Source organism: Arvicola amphibius, chromosome 11 (assembly GCF_903992535.2).
Source record: "Arvicola amphibius chromosome 11, mArvAmp1.2, whole genome shotgun sequence".
In the NCBI taxonomy this organism is placed as follows: Eukaryota; Metazoa; Chordata; class Mammalia; order Rodentia; family Cricetidae; genus Arvicola; species Arvicola amphibius.
The window spans coordinates 11,678,771-11,699,686 of NC_052057.2; the positions used below are offsets into that span (position 1 = coordinate 11,678,771).

A 20,916-nucleotide genomic window follows, 5' to 3' on the forward strand; every position below is an offset into this window, starting at 1 on the left:
GCTTCATGTCTAAAGGCCACTTGTGAGTGAGTACATCTGATATTTGTCTTTCTGAATCTGGGTTACCTCGGTCAATATGGTATTTTCTAGATCCACCCATTTCCCTGAAACTTTCAAGATGTCAATATTTTTTCCATTGTGTAGTACTCCATTGTGTAAGTGTACCACATTTCTTTATCCATTTTTCAGCTGAGGGGCATTTACCTTGTTTCCCGGATCTGGCTATTACAAATAAAACTGTTATGAACATAGTTGAGCACATGTCCTTGTGGAATGATTGAGCATCCTTGGGATATATGCCTCAAAGTGGTATTTCTGGGTCTTGAGGTAGGTTGCTTCCTAATTTTCTGAGAAACTGCAATACTGAAACTAGCCTACAATTTACAATCTACAGAACCTAGATATCAAAGAGGACCCTAAAAGAGACATATACAGATCTAATCTACATGTTAAGTAGAAAAGGACAAGATCTCCTGAGCAAACTGTGAGCTTGGGGATCATGGAAGAAGGTAGAAGGGAAGAGAAGGACGGAGGAAAACAAGGGAACAGAGAAAAATATATAGCTAAATAAAAACATATATATATATATGCTAAATACATATATAAATAGTTAAATATATGCACATCTATGTGTGTGTGTGCATGGGGGTGCACATGCACATGCCACAGCACATGAATAGAGCTCAGAGAACTGATTGGTTCTGTCCTTCTATCTTGTGGATCACAGGGATCAGTCTCAGGATAGTGGGGACAAGCACCTGTCCCACACTGAGCCATCTTGCCAGTCCAAGTGTCCAGTTTCTGTTAACTGTGTGTGTCTGTAGTCCATTCTTGCCCCAGCACCTGCTTTCTGCATTGGGCCCACCTTCTTCCTAAAGGGCTGAGGTCAGTTCTGAGATAGGGTAAGGCTGGTGATGATCAAGGCTGAGTGCTTCCCAGTTTCTTTTATAAGCCATGTCAGAAATAGCCTTGAATCTAAATTGCACATCAAAGTGACATGCCAAATATTTAGTGGCATCAAAATGATTCTGTCAAAGAAGTTGTATAGGCCAAAAGAATCCTATCAAAATGTCATATATACATCAAACTCTTCAAAACCCAATTACTTAGGAGACATAGAATTTTTAAGACGAATGAGAATTTCAGCCAGCACTGAATGGGACCAGAGGGAAAACATAGGGAGTACATAGACACTGTTGTTGGGGAGAGGAAGGTAGAAGATTGCAAACAAGCTGAGGGGTCCCTCAGTCACTTTGGCTACAATGGACAGGGAACCCACTACACATATGTTTAAGCATCTCTTTTATCACAATGTCTGTCCCAAACTCTTTCAGCAGTCACTTTAGTCACTAACTAAGATGGCAAGATTGTTTCCAAATCTCATGATACATGGTTTGCCCCCAAAGTAGCAACTCAAATGCATATCAAGCAGAGATAAAGCACTTAGTAAAGATGAAATGTAATGCAATTTTCGGCTAAAGATGAAATCTCACATTAAGAAAATTTTAATGTCCATAAGGATACTTTTTTTTTCCTAAATAATAGTGGATTTAAAGTGGTTCAGTTTGAAAGGATAACCAAGGGCATTTTTGCCTTTCAGAAACAGAATACAGTAAAGCCGTTAACAGCTCCTTTATTTATATATCCTAAAATTGGCAAAAAAATTTCTGATTTCTAACTAAGGGCTTAATTTTATCTTTATTGCCCCGATTTGCTATGTGAAGGCTAAATGGTGCTCAGAGAAGCAAGATGGTATACATCTTTGTGGGGGTGGGGGAAGGGGAGAAGTGAACTTTCAGTATAATCGTGATGCTTGTGATAAGGAATAGTTGGATTCTTTGCATGAGAAATGTTTCAAATATATTTCATTAACATCAACAGTGGGAACTCTTTGTCAATATGTGAGTGTAGTGTTGGGTTGTATGTAAGAGACCATTGATTTTTGAAATGAGTAGTCTTTTGCTAGCTTGTATATTTAATAGACTCTGCCTCCATCTTTCTAGAGTATCTAAGCCTCATTCCAGCACCACTAGCAGCAGCATCCTTACAATAGAGTGGTAATTAAATTTCTAGTTTACACGCTCATTTTACATTTCCTATTTTTTCTCAGTTCATTGGTAGTACTTACTCATTTTTGACATTGATCCTGGATGTTCTGGGGCGAAACTTATTATCATTTATATGTGAAGTAAAAGTACAGTCACCTGCTGTGATGAAGTGTATGTCATTGTGCTGAGAAATAAGCCTCCTCTGTGACATCTAAGCTAAAGCATCTTGTGCTTCTCGCGAAAGAACAGAAGCCTGTACTCATACACTAAAAGTTGGAGAAAATGATGCCAAATAAAATGGATGACTCGGTTGATCTAGCTTAGTTCTTAGCAGGAAGTGGAACATGATATTTTATATTTATTTCTTAAATCCCAAGTCAAACAGACAACACTGCTACAAGGAAAGCAGCCTGCTCCTTATTTTAGGGCAAGATTATTGAAAAAGACACTAGGAAAATTATCTAGTAGCCATAGTAGCCACGTGTTTTATTAGAATACTTGAGATCCTGGACTCAAACACAAGTTCAGAAAAAAATAAAAAGAAAAATATAATGTCATTAATTGCATTCCCTTTAAAAAGAGTTACATATTCTCTGTCACTTTTATAGTCCTCTGTATTTTCTTTGTTCTCATTATTTTTTTTTCACTCAGGACTTTTCATTCAAACAACAGACGCTGTGGTGGAAGGATAATACATATTCTTCATAAAAATAGGCTCTAAGAACATAAAAAATGGAAATACAGTTGTTCTATATAGAGAGAAACAGATTTATGAAAGAATGAGAAAATAATTTCACTCTATAACTTCCAAAAATGCATGTAAATAAAAAAGATAAACTTCCTTGATATTGGCCTCAAATGAGACATTCACTATTAAGTGAAATTGCGGAATTTCACATTCTATATGTTTTTCTTTAGAAGAAAGACATTTATTTTGTAATATTTAATTCAATATGACAGGTACATTAAGAAACATAAGGTATTTATGATGGTGAATTACGTGTGTCTTATGCTGGAGAAGCTGAAAACATTGTGATACAATCTGAAAGTAAATGATACTCAAAAAAGGACTTATCTCCAAACCTGTATGTGAAAACACATATGGAAACACATATGGATATTCTCATACATAGATACATACAGCCATTCTTAATGTAATGTGCAATGTCCTTTTGTATATCTGTTGCCTTTATTGATTGATGAATAAAGTTGTTTTGCCCGATGACTTAGCAGAGCAAAACCAAGCAGGAAATCTGAACAGAGGTATACATAGAGAAAGAGAAAGTAGAGTCAAAAAGATGCTATGTAGCTGCCAAAGCAGAAGGATGTTAGAACCTTACTAGTAGGCCATATCCTCATGGCAATACATAGATTAATAAAAATGCATTCATTTAAAATGCAAGGGCTAACTAATAATAACCTGAGTCATTGTCCAAACACTGTTAGAATTACTATAGTTTCTGTGTGATTATTTGGGTCTGGGCAGCCAGGAAATGTAGGCTCAGTTACTGCCTACAATAAAGTCTCACAAACTTACACCAGAATGCATCATAGAGCAATAAAGATGCCTAATGCAGTGTCTTCTGATAGAAAATGACTTTAATTATTAATTGTCTGTTCTATTTTCTTATAAAAGCAAACTTCTGTATATATTTACTACCTCAATGGTATTTAGAATAGTTTCCTAATGAAATTAGAGTTGTTTATTCTTAGAATTGTTTGTGTGTTTGCACTTTTCACATGACCCAGTTCAGCTTACTCCATGTTTTATAGAAATGAACCCAGAAAGGCATTCACTATCATTTGTATAGGAAACTAAGAGCCATGGTGAAACAGACAATAATACAGATCGCTCATCTCTGCTCCAGAGTTTCTCCTCAGCCAACACTCCCTCCTTGGTCCCTAACTCCAACTCATCAATTTATATTGAAATTAAGCAAGAATATAAGCTTTGTGCTTTAGCATTTTGATTAATTAGTTATATAATTCATGCTAAGGATAGCAAGTGCATCAATGTTGATTGAGGTTTCTGTCCTGCCTGTTTCCTGCAGCCATTAAGTTACAAAGAAATCACACAGAGGTCTATATTAATTATAAACTGATTGGCCTAGTATCTCAGGCTTCTTATTAGCTCTTATATATTAGCCCATATTTTTGACTGTGTTAGCCATGTGGCTTGGTACCTTTTTCAGAGGGGCAGTCATATCTCTTGCTTGCTCTGTGTCTGGCTTCCTCTCTGTCTGGTTGATGACTGCAGACTGATTTTTCCCTCTTCAGAGAATTCTCGTCACCCTGCCTCTACTTCCTGCCTGGTTGCCCCACCTATACTTCCTGCCTGGCTACTGGACAATCAGCGTTTATTTAAAATACAAAGGACAGGGTACAGACCATTGTCCCACAGCACATCAGTTTTATCCTCTGGTCTACTCAAGACGATGTTTATTCCTTGATTACTTTTTTGAGGTTAAAATATAATTACAGCATTTTCTCCTTCCTTGTACTTTCTCCAAATGGTCCCATAAACCCCATCTTGTTCTCTTTGAAATGCATGGCCTTTATTTATTAATTGTTGACACATATACATTTATATGTGTTTTATGTATATATTCCTAATATTTGAGCTTCAGAGTCACTTGGGACTTAAGATATAGAGAAGAGAGTTTTATGAGTCTCTCATCCGATTCAGACCTATGCTCCTGAAGGTGATTGCAACATGATTTCACAGATGCTGGGCTTATCCGGCTATGCACACTGGTCTCTTGAAAGATTATCATAGGTCATAATGTAAAGTGTAAACTTTCAAGTTTTTAATAGTTCCTGAATCTGACTTCAGACTAATACTGTAATAAATTCTATTATGCACAAAAAGAGCCAAAAATAATGTGGAGTTTGCCTTTCTTCTTGTATTTAGTAGGCGTTTTCATTTCTGTAACCTTGTTTGTAAACTGAAATTCAAACTCAGAACCCTGGTCACAAAACCTATTCTCTTTCCACACAAATTTAAAGAGATGTTTTACATACATGAAAGTAATGTGTTCACTACTAAACTGTAGAAATTAAAATATCTTCTTATTGGGTGAGGCTCTGCTTTGTTCATTTCCATCTTTGAATTTTCATAAATTTTCAAGTTAGTGATGATTGAGAAGAAACTAAAAAAAATAATCAAATGGAAATAGGTCTCTCTTAACACTGGCAAAGAAAAATTACTTTGCTATCATTCAGCTGCCTCATAGATTGCTCTCCATTCTGTGGCTTCTCTACCTTGTAAACATCATAAAATGTGCTAAACTTTTTTGCCACCCTATTCATCTGCCCTTCCTATTCACAAAACACATGTCACAGAAGCAGGTCACATCAGCCTGAACATTAATGTCATAACTACACAAGCTCTATTTTCTGATTTACCAATGGCATCAGCTGTTTCTATGCAACTGTGTAAAAATAACTTACAATAATTTTGAAGCAACTTGTTAACTCAACTTAGTAAAGTTCACACTGTTTAAAATACACAATAGAAACAGAAAAGTACATAGTGTGGAAATAATAGCTTACAGTCATCAGGAAAAAATATTACATAAACTTTAAGAATATATTAGCAATTACTAACATCTTATTTTTGAAATTTAACAAAATAACAATACACAGCACTAGAAGGATTATTCATTATAACAAGATAAGCCTACTATTCAGTGGGAAGTGACTATGATTATTATTTAGATTTCCGATACTATGACAGTACCATTTGGTTGTCATGGTGACAGAAACCTCACTACCTAAAACACTTTAATGGGAAATCCATATGCAATATCAATAAATACTATTTAGAAATGTAGTCTATGCCTGTTGGGGTGGAGACAAAGGTCTGAGACACATTTTATAACAAAAATATTGAAAGCATGAGGTGTTAGAATTTTTACGAAAATTAGATGTGAATAGGCTCATTATTTTTCACACTAAAACACCTCCAAGTGAAGCAGAATTTATTATTTCTTTCACTCAAGTGGTCAAGATATGTTTGGATAATGTAGACACAGTGATATATTCAGCATGAGTGTTACATCCTACCTAAACGTAATCAATGCTCAGAGAGAAAAAAAGGTGTATCAAGAAATGCAGTGATAGTTTATGTCTACTGGTGTGAAATTAGAGTCACATTTCTATACTCTTGTTTTTATCCCTAATTATTACTGAAGAGAGTGGGATGAATCAGAGGGGAGTGAACGTGGAGTCTGAAGAAAAATTAGGATGTCTCCAGTGTCTGTCAGCTGATGACTGGATAATGAAACGGTATATTTACACAATAGAATATATTTCAGCTGTTACAAAAGAAATAGTGATGTTATCAGGTGAACTGATGAAGCTAGAAAAGAATCATCCTGCATGAGGTAAAACGATCATCAAAAACAGTTGTGTAATTTCTCTAATATATGGATTTTAGTGTTAAACTTTAGATATGTGTCCTGCAAACTACACAACCACAGAAGCTAGGTACCTACAAAGTTTGTGGTGGGGAGGGTAGGATCTTCTAAGGAAGGGAAAATATAATTAAAAAGAAAGAATAATTTCAGAGATTTTAGAGGCATTGGAGTCACACCGTTTATTGGACTGGCAATCTTATGATTTATTATTCTAAACTACTATGTTTAAACTCTTTCACTGAGATAATGTCAAATAATTGCATCACTAGATATTAATCAAGCATCACACAATATCTGGGGTCATCCTTGGGGATTCCTGGGAATTTCTCTAGAGCCAGATGCTCAATCATCTTATAAAACATTTTTTAACTATGTTCAAAGCAGCATTATTTGTAATAGCCAGAACCTGGAAACAACCTAGATGCACCTCAACTGAAGAATGAATAAGGAAAATGCAGAACATTTGCACATTAAAGTACTGTGCAGCAGTAAAAAATAATGACATCTTGATTTTGCATGCAAATGGATGGAACTAGAAAACACCATCCTGAGTGAGGCAACTAGACCCAAAAAGATGAATATGGTATTACTCACTCATAAGTGTAAACTAGCTATAAAAAAGAATATTAAGCCTATAGTTCATGATCCTAGAGAAGCTAAGTAAAAGGTGAACCATATATATATATATATATATATATATATATATATATATATATATATATATATATATGAAAAGTTGAAATAATTAAGATCACCTGACAAAATTGGAAACATCGGGGTGGGAGAAGAAAGGAAGGTGAAAAGGGAAGAGGAAGGGAGAAGGGGAAGGGCGAGGAGAACTTAAGGGAATGGGTTAGTCGAGATGGAGGAAGGACAGAGATGAGAGCAAGGAAAGAGACATCTTGATTGAGGGAGTCATTATGGGGTTAGCAGGAAACTTGGCTCTAGGAAAATTCTCAAATTTCTTTTAAATAACTGGGTTTTTTTTTTATTTGACAAATAAAGCCTTTCCTCCTCAAGTTTCTTTTGGTCCTGGTGTTTCATCCTAACAATAAGAACCCTGACTAAGACAGCACATTCCTAAAAGACAATCTTCTACTGAGGAAATACTTGCTTGATTATGTTCATTCCCGCTCTGATTCCCTTTAAAACACTAACTGCTTCTCTTCATAACTGAGGCATCGCTTTGACTCCCTCTCGAATTTCATAAACATCACATAACTTACTGTTTTTGTCAGAAAACTCGAAATTTGAAATGAACTAAATCAAAGTGAAGAGAATTGCATTCTTTTTGTTTTCTCAATAGTCCTGGGTTATATTTTTAACTGTCTATATGGTGTATTAGTTCTGTTCATCATTAATATAACAGGATTTCTAACAGAAATCAACTTAACGAAAAAGATTTTGTTCTGACTCAAAGTTTGGACGACTCCCATCCATATGGGAGAGGCACAATAGCAGGAGTGGAAAAGCATGGGTAGCAGCTGAACATGATACGTTTATCTGTGCTGGGAAACAGATAAATGCTGGGACTCAGCTGCATTTTCATTTTCCTATTTATCAAGTATAGGACACTAGTCCATGTGATAGTGCCCCACACGCTCTCAATGTGGATCTTCCTTCCTCTTTAAACTCTTCTGGAAATATCCTCACAAACACTCCAAGATAGACAATCCATGTCTTAGAAGTCTCTTGTTGTGGGATATTTGTACACAATGTGAAGATATATTTCTGTGATTGGTCTAATAAAGAGCTAAATATCCTATAGCTGGCAGGAGGTATAGGTGGGACTTCCTGCTGGAGAGAGGAAGTAGGAGATAATCAAGGCACAGAGCAGATATCAATGAGATGTGGAGGCAGCTGGACATACAGAATGAAAGAAAGGTATAAAAACACATAGTAAAATTTCGATTACTAAAATCAGGTTAATGTAAGTTATGAGAGCTAGTGAGAAAACCCCAAGCGAAGGCCAAGCTTTCACAATTAATAAGAAGTCTCCATGTCATTATTTGGGGGTTGGCTGGTGGGACAGAGAAAGACTTGTTACAGTTTCTTATTCCTATCCAACCAACAATCGGTAGTAACCATGTAAAAGAGTTACTATTCAGAGGAAAAAAAAGAAAATGAGTTTAAGGATGAAGAAACCAAAATGAGTAACTATTTACAAATGGAGATAAACTTCTAGTTATGCAAAATGTATGTATTTATTTTCACCATTTAATAAAATCAAATTGCTATGAATATATTTTAATTATAACAAAATATCCTTTGCATTGTATTCTTTTAAAGAGTAGGCAAAGTTTAAAAAAGAACATTCATATTTAAAGTTGAAAAAATAATCATAAAATAGCATTTTATTTTTTATTTGGGGTTAGTCAGTCAACATGTATGTGTCTGATATTAAGTGAGGCCATTTTTAAACTAAAACTTATTATACTTATTGCCTGAAAAATGCAGGCAATGAAAAACATTGACCAACACTCAGTTAATATGCAGCGTTAAGCTGGATTAGACAGGAGCTAAGTCCATAACAAGCTTTCAGCTGACATTAAGGAATATGCAGCTATGGAGCTATGCAGTTGTGCGGTTTTGCAGCATACTTGTAATAAATTGCAATGTGTCCATAGGATTGTGAAAAGACAAATTTTCTACGTCAACCTCTGTTATGGATATGCCTCAAAATTTTTTGAGAACTCAGTAGTATATCAGTTTTATATATCATCTTGAAAACAAAACAGCTCAGAAAAGGACCTTGACAACAAGTGGTATCCTTTAAGATGTGAATAGATAAAAGAACTATGGCATACACATGCAATGAAACATCGCGTGGCAGGGGAAAAATATAGTTTTAAGCCAAAACAGATATACAGAACACATATGTATTATTAGGTACAAAAAAGTTGTTTTGAAAAGTTGTATTTTATATGTTTTATTTATATGATATTTGGAAAAAAGAAAATATACAGATATGGGTTTCCTGAAAAGAAGGCAAGTGGTATAGGTTAAACAAAATGTATTTTTAAGGTAGTGAAATGTTCTATATGACACTGGGATGAATAATTGATATTACATATTTGTACAAATCTACAAACCATGACAACACAAGGGGTGGCCAGTATTAATCTTAAAGTTATAAGTAGCATTTGAGAAATTAAGAGACATGAAGAAAGCTTGCAAATTGTATCAGGAGAATCAAAGTATTTATGAATATATACTAGCTCAGTGAAGGCATTAAGGAAAGAAGAGACGGCCTGGTGCTGGAGGCACCCACCTTTAATCCCAGCACTTGGTGGGCACAGGTAGGTGGATCCCTGTGAGTTCGAGGCCAGACTGGTCTACAAGAGCTAATTCCAGAACAGCTAGGGCTATTATACAGAAACCCTGTCTTGAGAAGCCAAAGGAAGGAAGGAAGGAAGGAAGGGAGGGAGGAAGGAGGGAGGGAGGGAGGGAGGGACGGAGGGAGGGAGGGAGGGACGGAGGGAGGGAGGGAGGGAGGGGACCCAGAAAGAAAGAAAGAAAGAAAGAAAGAAAGAAAGAAAGAAAGAAAGAAAGAAAGAAAGAAAGAAAGAAAGAAAGAAAGAAATTACTTTATCTAATGGTGTGGATGTTTGGGCTCTTAATACCAAAGAAGAGGAACAACACACTAGACTGTAATGAGAATGTTTTGTACCAAAGTAGGTACGGGCTCACAACTTCGATACCCTTGTTCATGTATACTAATTGCAGCACACCATAATGGACCACCATGACAAATAATAGGAGACCTATTTCTTATTACTAAAGTGGAAATTTACACATAATTGAGGAAGGGAGTTATCATGAAGCACATAAAAATGAGTTACATTTTGTGTCAGTATGAATTTATGTTACATTCATTCTAACCAGAAAATGATAAATATAAACATTTACACATACTGGCATGTATTTATGTATATCTATATATGTTCCTTTGCACTGTTAGTGGAGAGAACCTGCTAACCCCATAGGAAGCAAAAATCTAAAATCTTATTCTCTAGTATCATGCTCTAATAAAAGAAACCAGATGCCTAGGATAGAGATGTGGTTCTAAATAATTCACTATATTGATATAAGACTATTGGGTTTGCCCAGAGCATCTTGGGATACAAGAAAATGAAGTGATCAATAGCAAACAAAGCTAAATGAGAAAATATCTAATGACTATAGCAAACAATTGAGTAAATTCCCAATCTCCAAAGCTTAAAAACAATTTCAGCCAAAACAAGCAAATAAGAAAAATTTATGAGAATACAACTCTAAGTATAAACCAAATATCTAGAGATATAACATTGGCATGACAGTTTGTCAAATAAGGAAACAAGGAAAGAGAAACAAATTTGACTTGCATAATAATTCAAAATCAATGTGTTGTAGTCACATCTCTTCAAATAATGTATTATAAAAGTGAGAGTAGAAAGGAGAACTTGCATCAGTGAAACTTTATAGTTGCTATCTTATTCTGTCAAAGCCAAGAATGACACATGATTCCCGGATGTTAAGAGGTGATCTTCTCTAGAGAACAGCACACAAATTGGTTGTCCAGTCCCAAATGGTCAGCTCTGAAAACATACATACAATTTACATTATACAGACTATATGTGTGTGTGTTTATGCATGCACTAATAATTACTGAAAAGGGGTCATGAATTTGAAGAGAGTAGAAGGGCGTAATTGGAATGGTTTCCAGGGTGGAAAGGGAGAAATATTGCAATAATATCATAATACCAAAAAATAGTTTAAAAGAAGATATATACTTGAGATAGCAATCTTCCTCTTGTATCTACAGTACTGGTCTAATCATGAAGAACACAAAAGAAAATTACAGTGAAAAAGCATCCTGCCAAATCACTTCCCAGTACTTTCCCAAATTATCAAAGGTATCATATCAAGGAGTCTCAGAAACTGTGGTATAAAGAAGGAGCTTGAGGAGCCATGACAAATAAATGGATGTGCCACCCTGAATGGGTCTCTTAAATAGGAGGCAATGTCACCTAAAACTAACGAAGCCTCAAGAAACCAAGGTCTTCATTTCATAATATAATATGCCAGCACTGGTTGGTTGGTTTTAATAAATGTTCTAGGCTAATGCAAGATATTAACATAGTGGAAACTGGTAGAGGAGATACATAGGTCTTTTTTTTTTTCAACTTTCTTCTAAATCATTAAGTTTCTTTGAAAAGTCTATTTAAGTAAATTTAGGAAAGCAAGGTTAGAATTAATAATGATTGAAGGTCATTAGGATATTGGGAAGATGAGTCTTTGTTGCAAAATATAGAAATGATTCTTTTAAACAAAGTATATGAAGCAGAAAATAATGAAAGCTCATGGAAAAAGAAGAAAAGCAGCTTCAACCTGGCTGGCAGACTTCTGAAATCCCAGTATTGGCAAGACTCAGAGGCTCTTGTGAAGGGATTTTGAGCCCCAGACAAACAGAAATCATGTCTCAGAAACAAACAGTCTAAACAAACAATAAATAAATAACCAAATAAACCAAAATTAAATGCCATCTGCCAGTGTTAGTAAGTGTTGACCAAGCAACAATAGGTAGCTCATGGTTGTGCTGATTTGTTTAGGTCAACTTGGAACAAGCTACAGTTATTGGAAGGGAGGGAACCTCGATTTAGAAAATGCCTCTTTAAGATCCAACTGTAGGGCACTTCCTTAGTTAATGATTGATAGGGGAGGTTCCAGCACATTATGGATGGTACCACCCCTTGGCTGGTGTCCTGATTTCTATAGGAGAGCAGGATGGACAAGCCTTGATGAGCAAGTTTGTAGGCAGCATTCCACCATGGCCTCTACATCAGCTCCTGCCTCCAGTTTCCAGCCCTGCTTGAGTTCCTGTCCTGGCTTCTTTCAGTGATAGACTATGATATGGAAGTGTAAGCCAAATAAATATATTCTTCCACAACTTGCTTTTGGTCATGGTAATTCATCATAGCAATAGTAACACTAAGACAAAGGCATTCACTATTAACCATGAACAATTCGTAGAACATCAGAACCAGGTAAGATTTCTCCAGTATTCTGGAGTGAGTTACAAATGAGATCACTGTTCAAATTAAAAAACAGCCAGAAATCTTCCTTTTTTAGTATCATGTAGCAGTTTCCTCTGAGATTAGAATATTTCATCTATCCATAAGGGAACATTTTTGCAGTGAGATAAACTCCAAGTTAAATATCCACATAATTGTATAAAATTTCCATTTTATTCAATTTTATTATATTGTTATATCATGTAAACATATAATTATACAATTAGAATATGAAATTTCCTGATATATATTTTTACAGCAAGTACAAGGAACAAAATATCTTTAAAAATTTGTGAAATTCAAGTATCTACAGTTCAAAATTTAAGAGCAAAGGAAGTTATTTGCTATGCAATGAGCATCCTAATCAAGACTTCTGAAATGTAGTTGCCATTGTAATGTATTTGCATGCAGGTATTTGACAAGCGATTAGGCCTTTGAGGTCCTGTCCATTACTGATGGATTCATTTTACTCCCAAAAGTTTTTTTTTTTCATGGGATGGACTTTATAATGCATGCAAGTTCTTGCCAATACACTCACTCCTGCTCTTCCTAAATCTCCTCTCTTCACAATATCCTTTCGGCTTGGTATAGTGTTGAAAGAATATTCAAAAGAAACATGATTTGTGGCTTCTCTGACTCTAGGATTGTGTAAATAAATTTATTTATAGATTCCCAGATCTACCCAACCCAGTTTAGCAAAAGAAAGCACAGCAGGGCAGAGCACCAGGAATAAATCAAAGGTATGTGACGATACCACTATGCTGCATTTCTGTTTTGTGAATTTCTCTAAGACAGTCTCTCCAGCATTCTGGACTGTTACTTGCAATCCATTCTAATCTTTGAACTGTAATCATTAGTTTTAAAAATGCTACCTGGCTACTAATTCTATCATCCACCCTATTTTTATATAGGAAACACTAAGAAGGTTTGGATAAATTACACTGATTTGCTCCTTCTCCCCGTCCCACAGGAAGTTACTGGCACATTTATGTTTCTCCCTTACTCCGTGAACCCTTCCTCAGTAATGAGACTTCTCAAAGCCCCTGATCTCTCAGAGAAGCTAATAAAATCAGAGGTCCTTAAGCGGGTATCAGTTTTATCTGAACCATTAGGAAGAAGACAATGACAAATACTAATTACATCCTCTCTGGCACTGTAAACTTGTAAACGTCTCAGTAACCAATTTAATTCTCTCCCTTTCCTGGCACCTCATCTCACAAACCAGTTATCAGAATTTTTATAAGTTATGTTTTTAAATATTCTTTTTCTTCTTCTCATATTTCAAGTTCCTACTGTAAAAAGTATATTTTGGAATATTTCAAGCTTTATTAACAAAATTTAGACATTTTCTCCAGGGTTTCAAATTTTCTCTCTCTTACTTCTCCCTGACAAGGACCTAGAGCTGCCCTCCAGAAGCTGGCACCCTTAGGTTATCTTTAAGTACTCACTAACCTCCATCTGAAGTTTACAGTGTCCTGACCCAAGAGGGACAGAGAAAGAAAGAGCATGTGTCAGCGTTCCCTCCTGTTATCACCCCTTTATACAGTCTCAGGAAGAACACTTTAGAGATTTGCTCCCCCACTATCACTCCTTACATCCTATCCTTTCTCATGCTTTCTTTCCTTCCTTCCTATCTTAGAAAAGACTTTAAAACAGCTGTTCTTACAGATCCATTAATGTGGGATGAATGGAATATCTGTAGCAGTGCAAGAATAGATGCCCTAGAGTACGGAAGAAAAGGAGGAGGTCAAAAGTAGTTGTTTCTATAATTAAACTAGGACCAAACTTTGGATTAAATGCATAGTCCTGAAAAAAAAATGAAGATCGGTGACAGTTTTGAACCCAATACATTTATTAGTCATTGCTTTTCCTCTGTCATGAACTGTCTATTTTGTTTTCAATTTATGTTTTTTTTTCTTTATAGAACTTTTGTAATTTCTGAATTACAAACCTTGCCATGCCCTGTGGAAAACCCTCTTAACCTATTTGTGTATATATATATATATATATATATATATATATATATATATATATTTCGAGACAGGGTTTCTCTGCAGCTTTAGAGCCTGTCCTAGAGCTAGCTCTTGTAGACCAGGCTGGTCTCAAACTCACAGAGCTCCGCCTGCCTCTGCCTCCCGAGTGCTGGAATTAAAGGTGTGCGCCACCACTGCCCGGCTTATTGTTCTTATTTTTATGGCCTAGTATAATCATAAAAAATGTTGACCACACACATATATGTAAGCATATCAGTCAATTTTTTATTTATGACTAATTTTCATATGAATCAGCTGAAAGTATTTTTGTTTCACCAAATCAGCATATCTTTTTCTCTATTTCTTAAATATTTTAAGGTATTGAACTTTACAATTAATTTCCCGTCTTTTATTTATTTTGGTTTTAGATATATATTTTGTTGTAGCATATACCAAATGCCAAATATTTTCATAAACAATTTAAATGCAAAATACCATTATATGACAATTTTCTCTAAATCTGTCAGATGTGGTCCAAAAGAAAGGGAAAGACAGAGAAAGAAGAAAGAGGAAATGAAGGAAGTATATGGGGAGAAGGAGAATTTAGGGCAGGAGCAGGAGGAAGAGAAAAGGGAGAGAAAGAAGTAGACACTTAAGATTACCCATAATTCTCAGTGTCTCTTAATGCATTTATGTTCTGGTAAATTAATCATAATCCAGAGATGCAGTGATGATAAGAAAACATATAATGTTAGAAGATATCAAATATAATTTGATTATAATTTTTCTTGTATATGTTTTACAATTTAAGTAAATATATGTTATTGGAGATTTTATACACACACACAACATGGTGATCAATTGCATTCAGATTATAAACTATGAACCTTTTATGTAAAAAATATCTAAGAAAACTCATTTGTTCAAATGAATAGATTATTAGAACTTATCCCTAAAGCAAAAGTCTATTGAAATTGCCAGTGGCCAACCGCAGCAGGTAATAGGTTCCAGAGAGGAGGCAAGGAGAGGATTGATCCAGTCCATGATGGTGTTGAGAATCTTGCAGCCTGACTATCTAGCAATCAGAATTCTTCTTTATTCATATAGAATTCAGTTAGAATGGATAGATTCATATTGTTACAAAACATAGATAATATCATTTTCGTTTTCTAGACATATGTTTCACATCTGGTCTCATAAGTTGAGTCATCATGGACAAACCATGACAGAACAGAGTTACTTTTAAAATCATTTTTCCTCAAGGTTAGTCATGATTGAGTTATCTTTCATAATCATTTTTATTCATCAACCCCATAACCCAATGTTTTAGAACCTAGAAGCATATGAGAGCCTGTTTTCAGACTGGTAGCTCTTGTTGCTTCAAAGATGCTAGCCAGACAGGAAGAAAATCTCTAAGCCAGCCCAGACAGTTTGCCATGTCCCAAGCTGTGTATTATTAACACATAATGGTCAGAGCACCTGGCCCACTGAATCTCATTGAACTTTTCAGTTTACTTTGTTTTTATTATCTTGTTCCTAGTACTTACAGGGCTAGATGTTTCAAGAATGTCTCAGAATCTCATAAATAGATGTTTGGATTCTTTATGCACATCACAACCTCCAAGGCATAAGGAAGACCTTCAAGTAGATAAAGATAGCATGCTCCGGACTTTTCTGGGGAAGCCTAGAAGCAGTAATCCTTGGAGGATGCATAAATTATTCATAAGAATTTTTCCATCAATCCAGTATCCCCAAGTTATGTGAATATTAAAAGCTCCCCCAAACATGCAACACCTGGAGGTCAAAACCAAAAGTGGCATGGGGGCCATCATACAGCTCAGCTTTGCTAAATCTTTGTCAAGCAGATAGCCATCCTGGCTTCATACTTTTGCTGTTCCCACCAGCTATGGCTGTGCCATGAAATAAATATGTAACTTCATAAAATAGTAATTCTACTTAATGAAAAAGTTAAATATAGATAACACATTTTAAACAGAAATTTCCAACCATCTAGAAGTTATTAGACTGACATCTAAAATATATCCTAAGACTCTCTTCAAAATTTACAACAAAATTATAGGTAATTACATACAAATTAGAATTACAAAAATGATAAATAGGAATTTCCTAGAATAACCTTAAAAACATACTCAAACTTATCTCATAATAAAATATTAATGAAAGAAATTGTAACTATATAGTAGACAAATCTTATAACCCAGTGTTGACTATAAACTGTATACTTCAAGTCCTTTTTTCTTAAAGATTTTCAAGAATTACAGTAACAAAGTTCATTAAAAGGCCAATTAAATTTTTTATATTACACTTTTCTACCGTTCTAAGGGTAACGGTGATATAAGGATAAAAAATCCTTTTATTTCTCTGCTTATAATAATTTTTACTAAGAAATACTACAATTATGCTTATGAGATTTTTTTCTCTTTTTGTGTGTGGGGTAACAACTATTGAGGAGACTTGAAGTTTTATTAAGGAACTCAAAAGAAAGATAGAGGCACAAAAAAAAAATCAAGAGACTTTGGCTTTAAAGAAACTCATGTTAACCCTAAAATGGCAGATTAAAAAACAACAAAAAGGTTACAGCAGCAAGCTACTACTTCACCACACACACCGGGAACTCTAAGAGAAGCGTTTTCTGCTTCTCTGCCAATCAATCTGCAATTTCTTCTTTCTGTTTCTCCTGCTTTTTGGCTGTGGGCAGTTCAAGACTGGCCCACTGCATGGGCTCCGCCTTTCTCATGGTGATCTCAATCTTGCTTGCAGTCATGGTTACATAACTCCGTTTAACATCAGTCACACCCCACAGTTTCATATTTTGATGAAATTCCTTCTCTCCTTCAAATACAATGTGAACATTTAACAGTGTACTGTTTTGCCTCCACCTGGCTAAGCTCTGGCAGTGAATTCTTAGCATACACTGAGATGGTAACCTCACCCCAGTCTGATGCCAGTCATGTCTACATGGAACAACTTTCTTCCCCGCATCTTTTTTAGTCCACACATGTTTCCCTGTTGTGCAGCCCTCCTGGGCTAAAAATGTATTAAAATCTGAGGTTTGTCTTCTACAACAGCTCCAATATTTCATCCCCTCATGGAAAATAGGTACTCCAGAATGATACACAGAGACTTTGTCTAGACTCTGTAGACCTTGGTATGTCTTTGAACACCCTCCATTTTTACAAGAAGTCCCAATCTTAATTCCATCACTGTCTTCTTCTTTCTTATCTTCTTCATTCCCTGATGACAGTTTAAGTTTATCAAGTGCTTGTTTTAGGGAAGCAGATATTTTTAATTCCAAGTTTGTCATTGGCTCATCTGGGCTTGGCCTTTTTATTGCTTCTACTGGTTTAGGGGCTTGAATGATGTGTTCCTGAAATTTGGGTTTTAATTCAGACAGGTCTTTCTTCTCTGTCGTCTTGACTTCAGGCTTGACTGGTTCAGGTGGCTTCTCACTGTTATGTCTACCTTTTGTACATCCTACAATGCTTAAGAAGTCGGAAAAAAAATCAGTCGTTCTTCTCTTACAGCAGGACCAACCCTTCAGGGCGTCATGAAATACAGGTACACCTGGGTGGTACGTGCAAGCATCGTCCGCATTAGTCTCCGGGTCGAAACGCTGGCCGCAGCCGCGGTTGTAACACAGAAGCGCCATTCCGTCTCCCAGGTGAAACCCACACCGCCGGACTAAGAGGAAACCACCACACCAATCACCAGCACTGCAGCAGAGGACAGCGCCGGCTTCACAACTTACTGTTCTTAAAGACAATCTTTGTTCCCTGTTGAGACAGATGAATCAGGTAAGACAATAAGTCATTGGTTTTATCGCTTCTTTCAATGAACAATGAGCGAGTTGGTCACTGTAAGATTACCTGATTACCAATGAGATTTTCCATATTCACATGGTCCCAATATCACAAATTATTATCTTTTTTATTATTTTAAGAGGTGATCTCAAATCAGTCCCCTATTACCAAAAATTATACAGTCAAGTTTCCTGCATTTGGGGAAATGACAGGGATCAGCACATCTGGAGTACAATGGGTAAACTTTGGCCTAGAAAAAAACATTTTTGGGATCATGATATCTCCCCTGTCATGTAAGTATAATTATTGTCTCTTTATATGGATGAAAAATATCATCAACAGAAGAATTAATACTTACTTTTTATACATCATCTTGTGAGGTTGGAAGTGTACTTGTTTTTTAAAACAGTCCTTCAGCCAGGCAGTGGTGGTACACGCCTTTAATCCCAGCACTTGGGAGGCAGAGGCAGGCAGATCTCTGTGATTCGAGGCTAGCCTAGCTTATAAGAGCTAGTGCTAGGGCAGGCTCCAAAGCTACAGAGAAACCCTGTCTTTAAAAAAAAAAAAAAGTCCTCTGTCTTTAAGTTGTTACCTAGTTGGTTTCTATTGCTATGATAAACCATCCTGAACAAAAGTAACTCAAAGAGGAAATGGTTTATTTAGAATATTGGTTATAGTCTAACATCATCCAAAGGCAAAGCAAGACCTTGAGGCAGAAAGCATGAAATAACCTAACTTATAGACTTGAACCTCTGAGTTTGCTCATCTTGCTTTGCTAATCAACTCAAACCATCTGCCCTGTGTTGACACTACCCACAAAAGGCTCATGAATCATTAATCAAGAAAATACCCTACAGACTTTCCTACAGGCCTATCTACGGGAGACGTTTTCTCCATTAAGATTCCCTACTCTAAGATATATCTAGGTTTAAGTCAAACTGAAAAAAACTATCCACACATCTAGGAGAATCCAACAACCTGTTTCCTTACCATATTTAGTATCAAGATAATTTGAAATCTATCAATGTTGTATAGTTTTGGTTATGATCTCACAATGATTTTGATGACAATATCATTGAATGGGTTAAAAAAAAAACCTAAGGTTTCTGTTTTTGGCTTTTGTTTGTTCTGGTTCATATGCCTTATTTGAAGGGCATTGAAGATTAAATTGTGTCAAGTAAAAAGATAACTAAAATTCTAATGTTCTCTATTCATGAATGTGATCTTATTTAGAAACTAAGTCTCTGCAGATGGAACTTATTTAGGATGAACTCATTTTGAATGTAGGTCCAAACCCAAATCTGATAGTTGTCCTTCTAAGATGAAACTACACAAAGACTGGCCTATAGAACTGTGAGAAACAAATTACTATTGTTTTAAACTGTGTAGACTGCCAAATTTTTATGGATTCTCAATAGCCAAAGAGGATGGCAGGACGGTTTTGGAGAACTACCAAGCTACTTCACAAATAGTCTATAATTATGATTTCACAAGTTCATCAGTATAATATAATTCATAATTCAACAAAATGAGACCTTTAATGCATGGGTTACATTATATACATATATATATATATATATTAAATGAAGCTACAATAGTTATAGCACAACTAAAATAATTAGCAAACATCTTTAAAAAATAATAAAGACAGAAATTTGCATTTGATTTTTCATATCATTACCATTTGCTTATAATGTTTAAATAAAAACTTCCCAGCAAGATCTACTCATATTCAAATAATAGATGTATTTTTCTTAAGTAGACAATTTCACAGCAATCCAATCCATCTAGAGGGAAATTTATAGCCAGGCCCTAACACTTGCTACAAGGCTTAAGACCAGGAAGTGAAACTGGGCCTGAGATAGAAGAGATCTAAAGACAGCTAGCCATGCCCTGCCGGAGCTTCTCTCTTTCCCTCTGAGACTGCCCAGTCTGGTAGTTCTGCTTTTCTCTGCTGACCTTTGTTGTTAGTGTTGAGCAAAACTCTGAGCTGACTCAGCTGTTTGCATGCTCATGGTCATTTCAGAATTGCGATCTCAGTTCCAGGGACTATTTGACCTTAGAAGACCCATGCCCAGAACTTGGAATTCATTATCTATGCTCTAGATAAAAGTATTGGTAAACAGAAACCTCTAAGCTTAGTGTAACATGGTCATGACTCTCCATCCTACAAAATCAAGGTCTACTTTTACCTGAACAATTTGTGATAGAAAATGTAAAGTCACTAAGAGTGAGAGAGCATGGAGACATGATTCATGGGTAAGAGTAATTTTTGTACAAGAACTAGGACATGAATTTAGATGTCTAGCACCTACCTAAATATCTGGGCAAAGCAATCTTTTAGCAGAGGCAGAGGCATAGTGGAGATCACTGTATCTAGCTGGTCTAGCAAGAACAATGATTTCCAGAGTCATTGAGAAAAACCTGTCTGAACATAATAAGGCAGAAAATCCCAGAGAAGGATCCCTTTGGCCTATTTGGCCTTTAAATATATGTACATTAGAGCACTCACCCACAGAAAAATATACACACACAAAGATGAAAAGACAACACAAAAAAATTGAAGAAGTAAATATTCAGTGTTTCTAAAATAAAAGTTCCAT

The 20,916-nt window shown here is 35.7% G+C and overlaps 1 protein-coding gene and 1 non-coding gene across 2 annotated transcripts; both read right to left on the reverse strand.

Annotated features, from left to right (window-relative positions):
- Window positions 1–17,160: 17,160 nt before the first annotated feature.
- On the reverse strand, window positions 17,161–18,212 carry LOC119826695 (cysteine and histidine-rich domain-containing protein 1-like). The gene is given in 3 exon segments (XM_038348136.1): window positions 17,161–17,382; window positions 17,384–17,448; window positions 17,451–18,212. Coding segments are annotated over 3 exon segments (999 nt in total). The 5' UTR covers window positions 18,163–18,212.
- Window positions 18,213–18,449: 237 nt separating this feature from the next.
- LOC119826948 lies at window positions 18,450–18,614 on the reverse strand. Its single transcript, XR_005287511.1, has one exon. It is a non-coding gene; the product is annotated as a U1 spliceosomal RNA (small nuclear RNA).
- Between the last annotated feature and the right edge of the window lie 2,302 nt (window positions 18,615–20,916).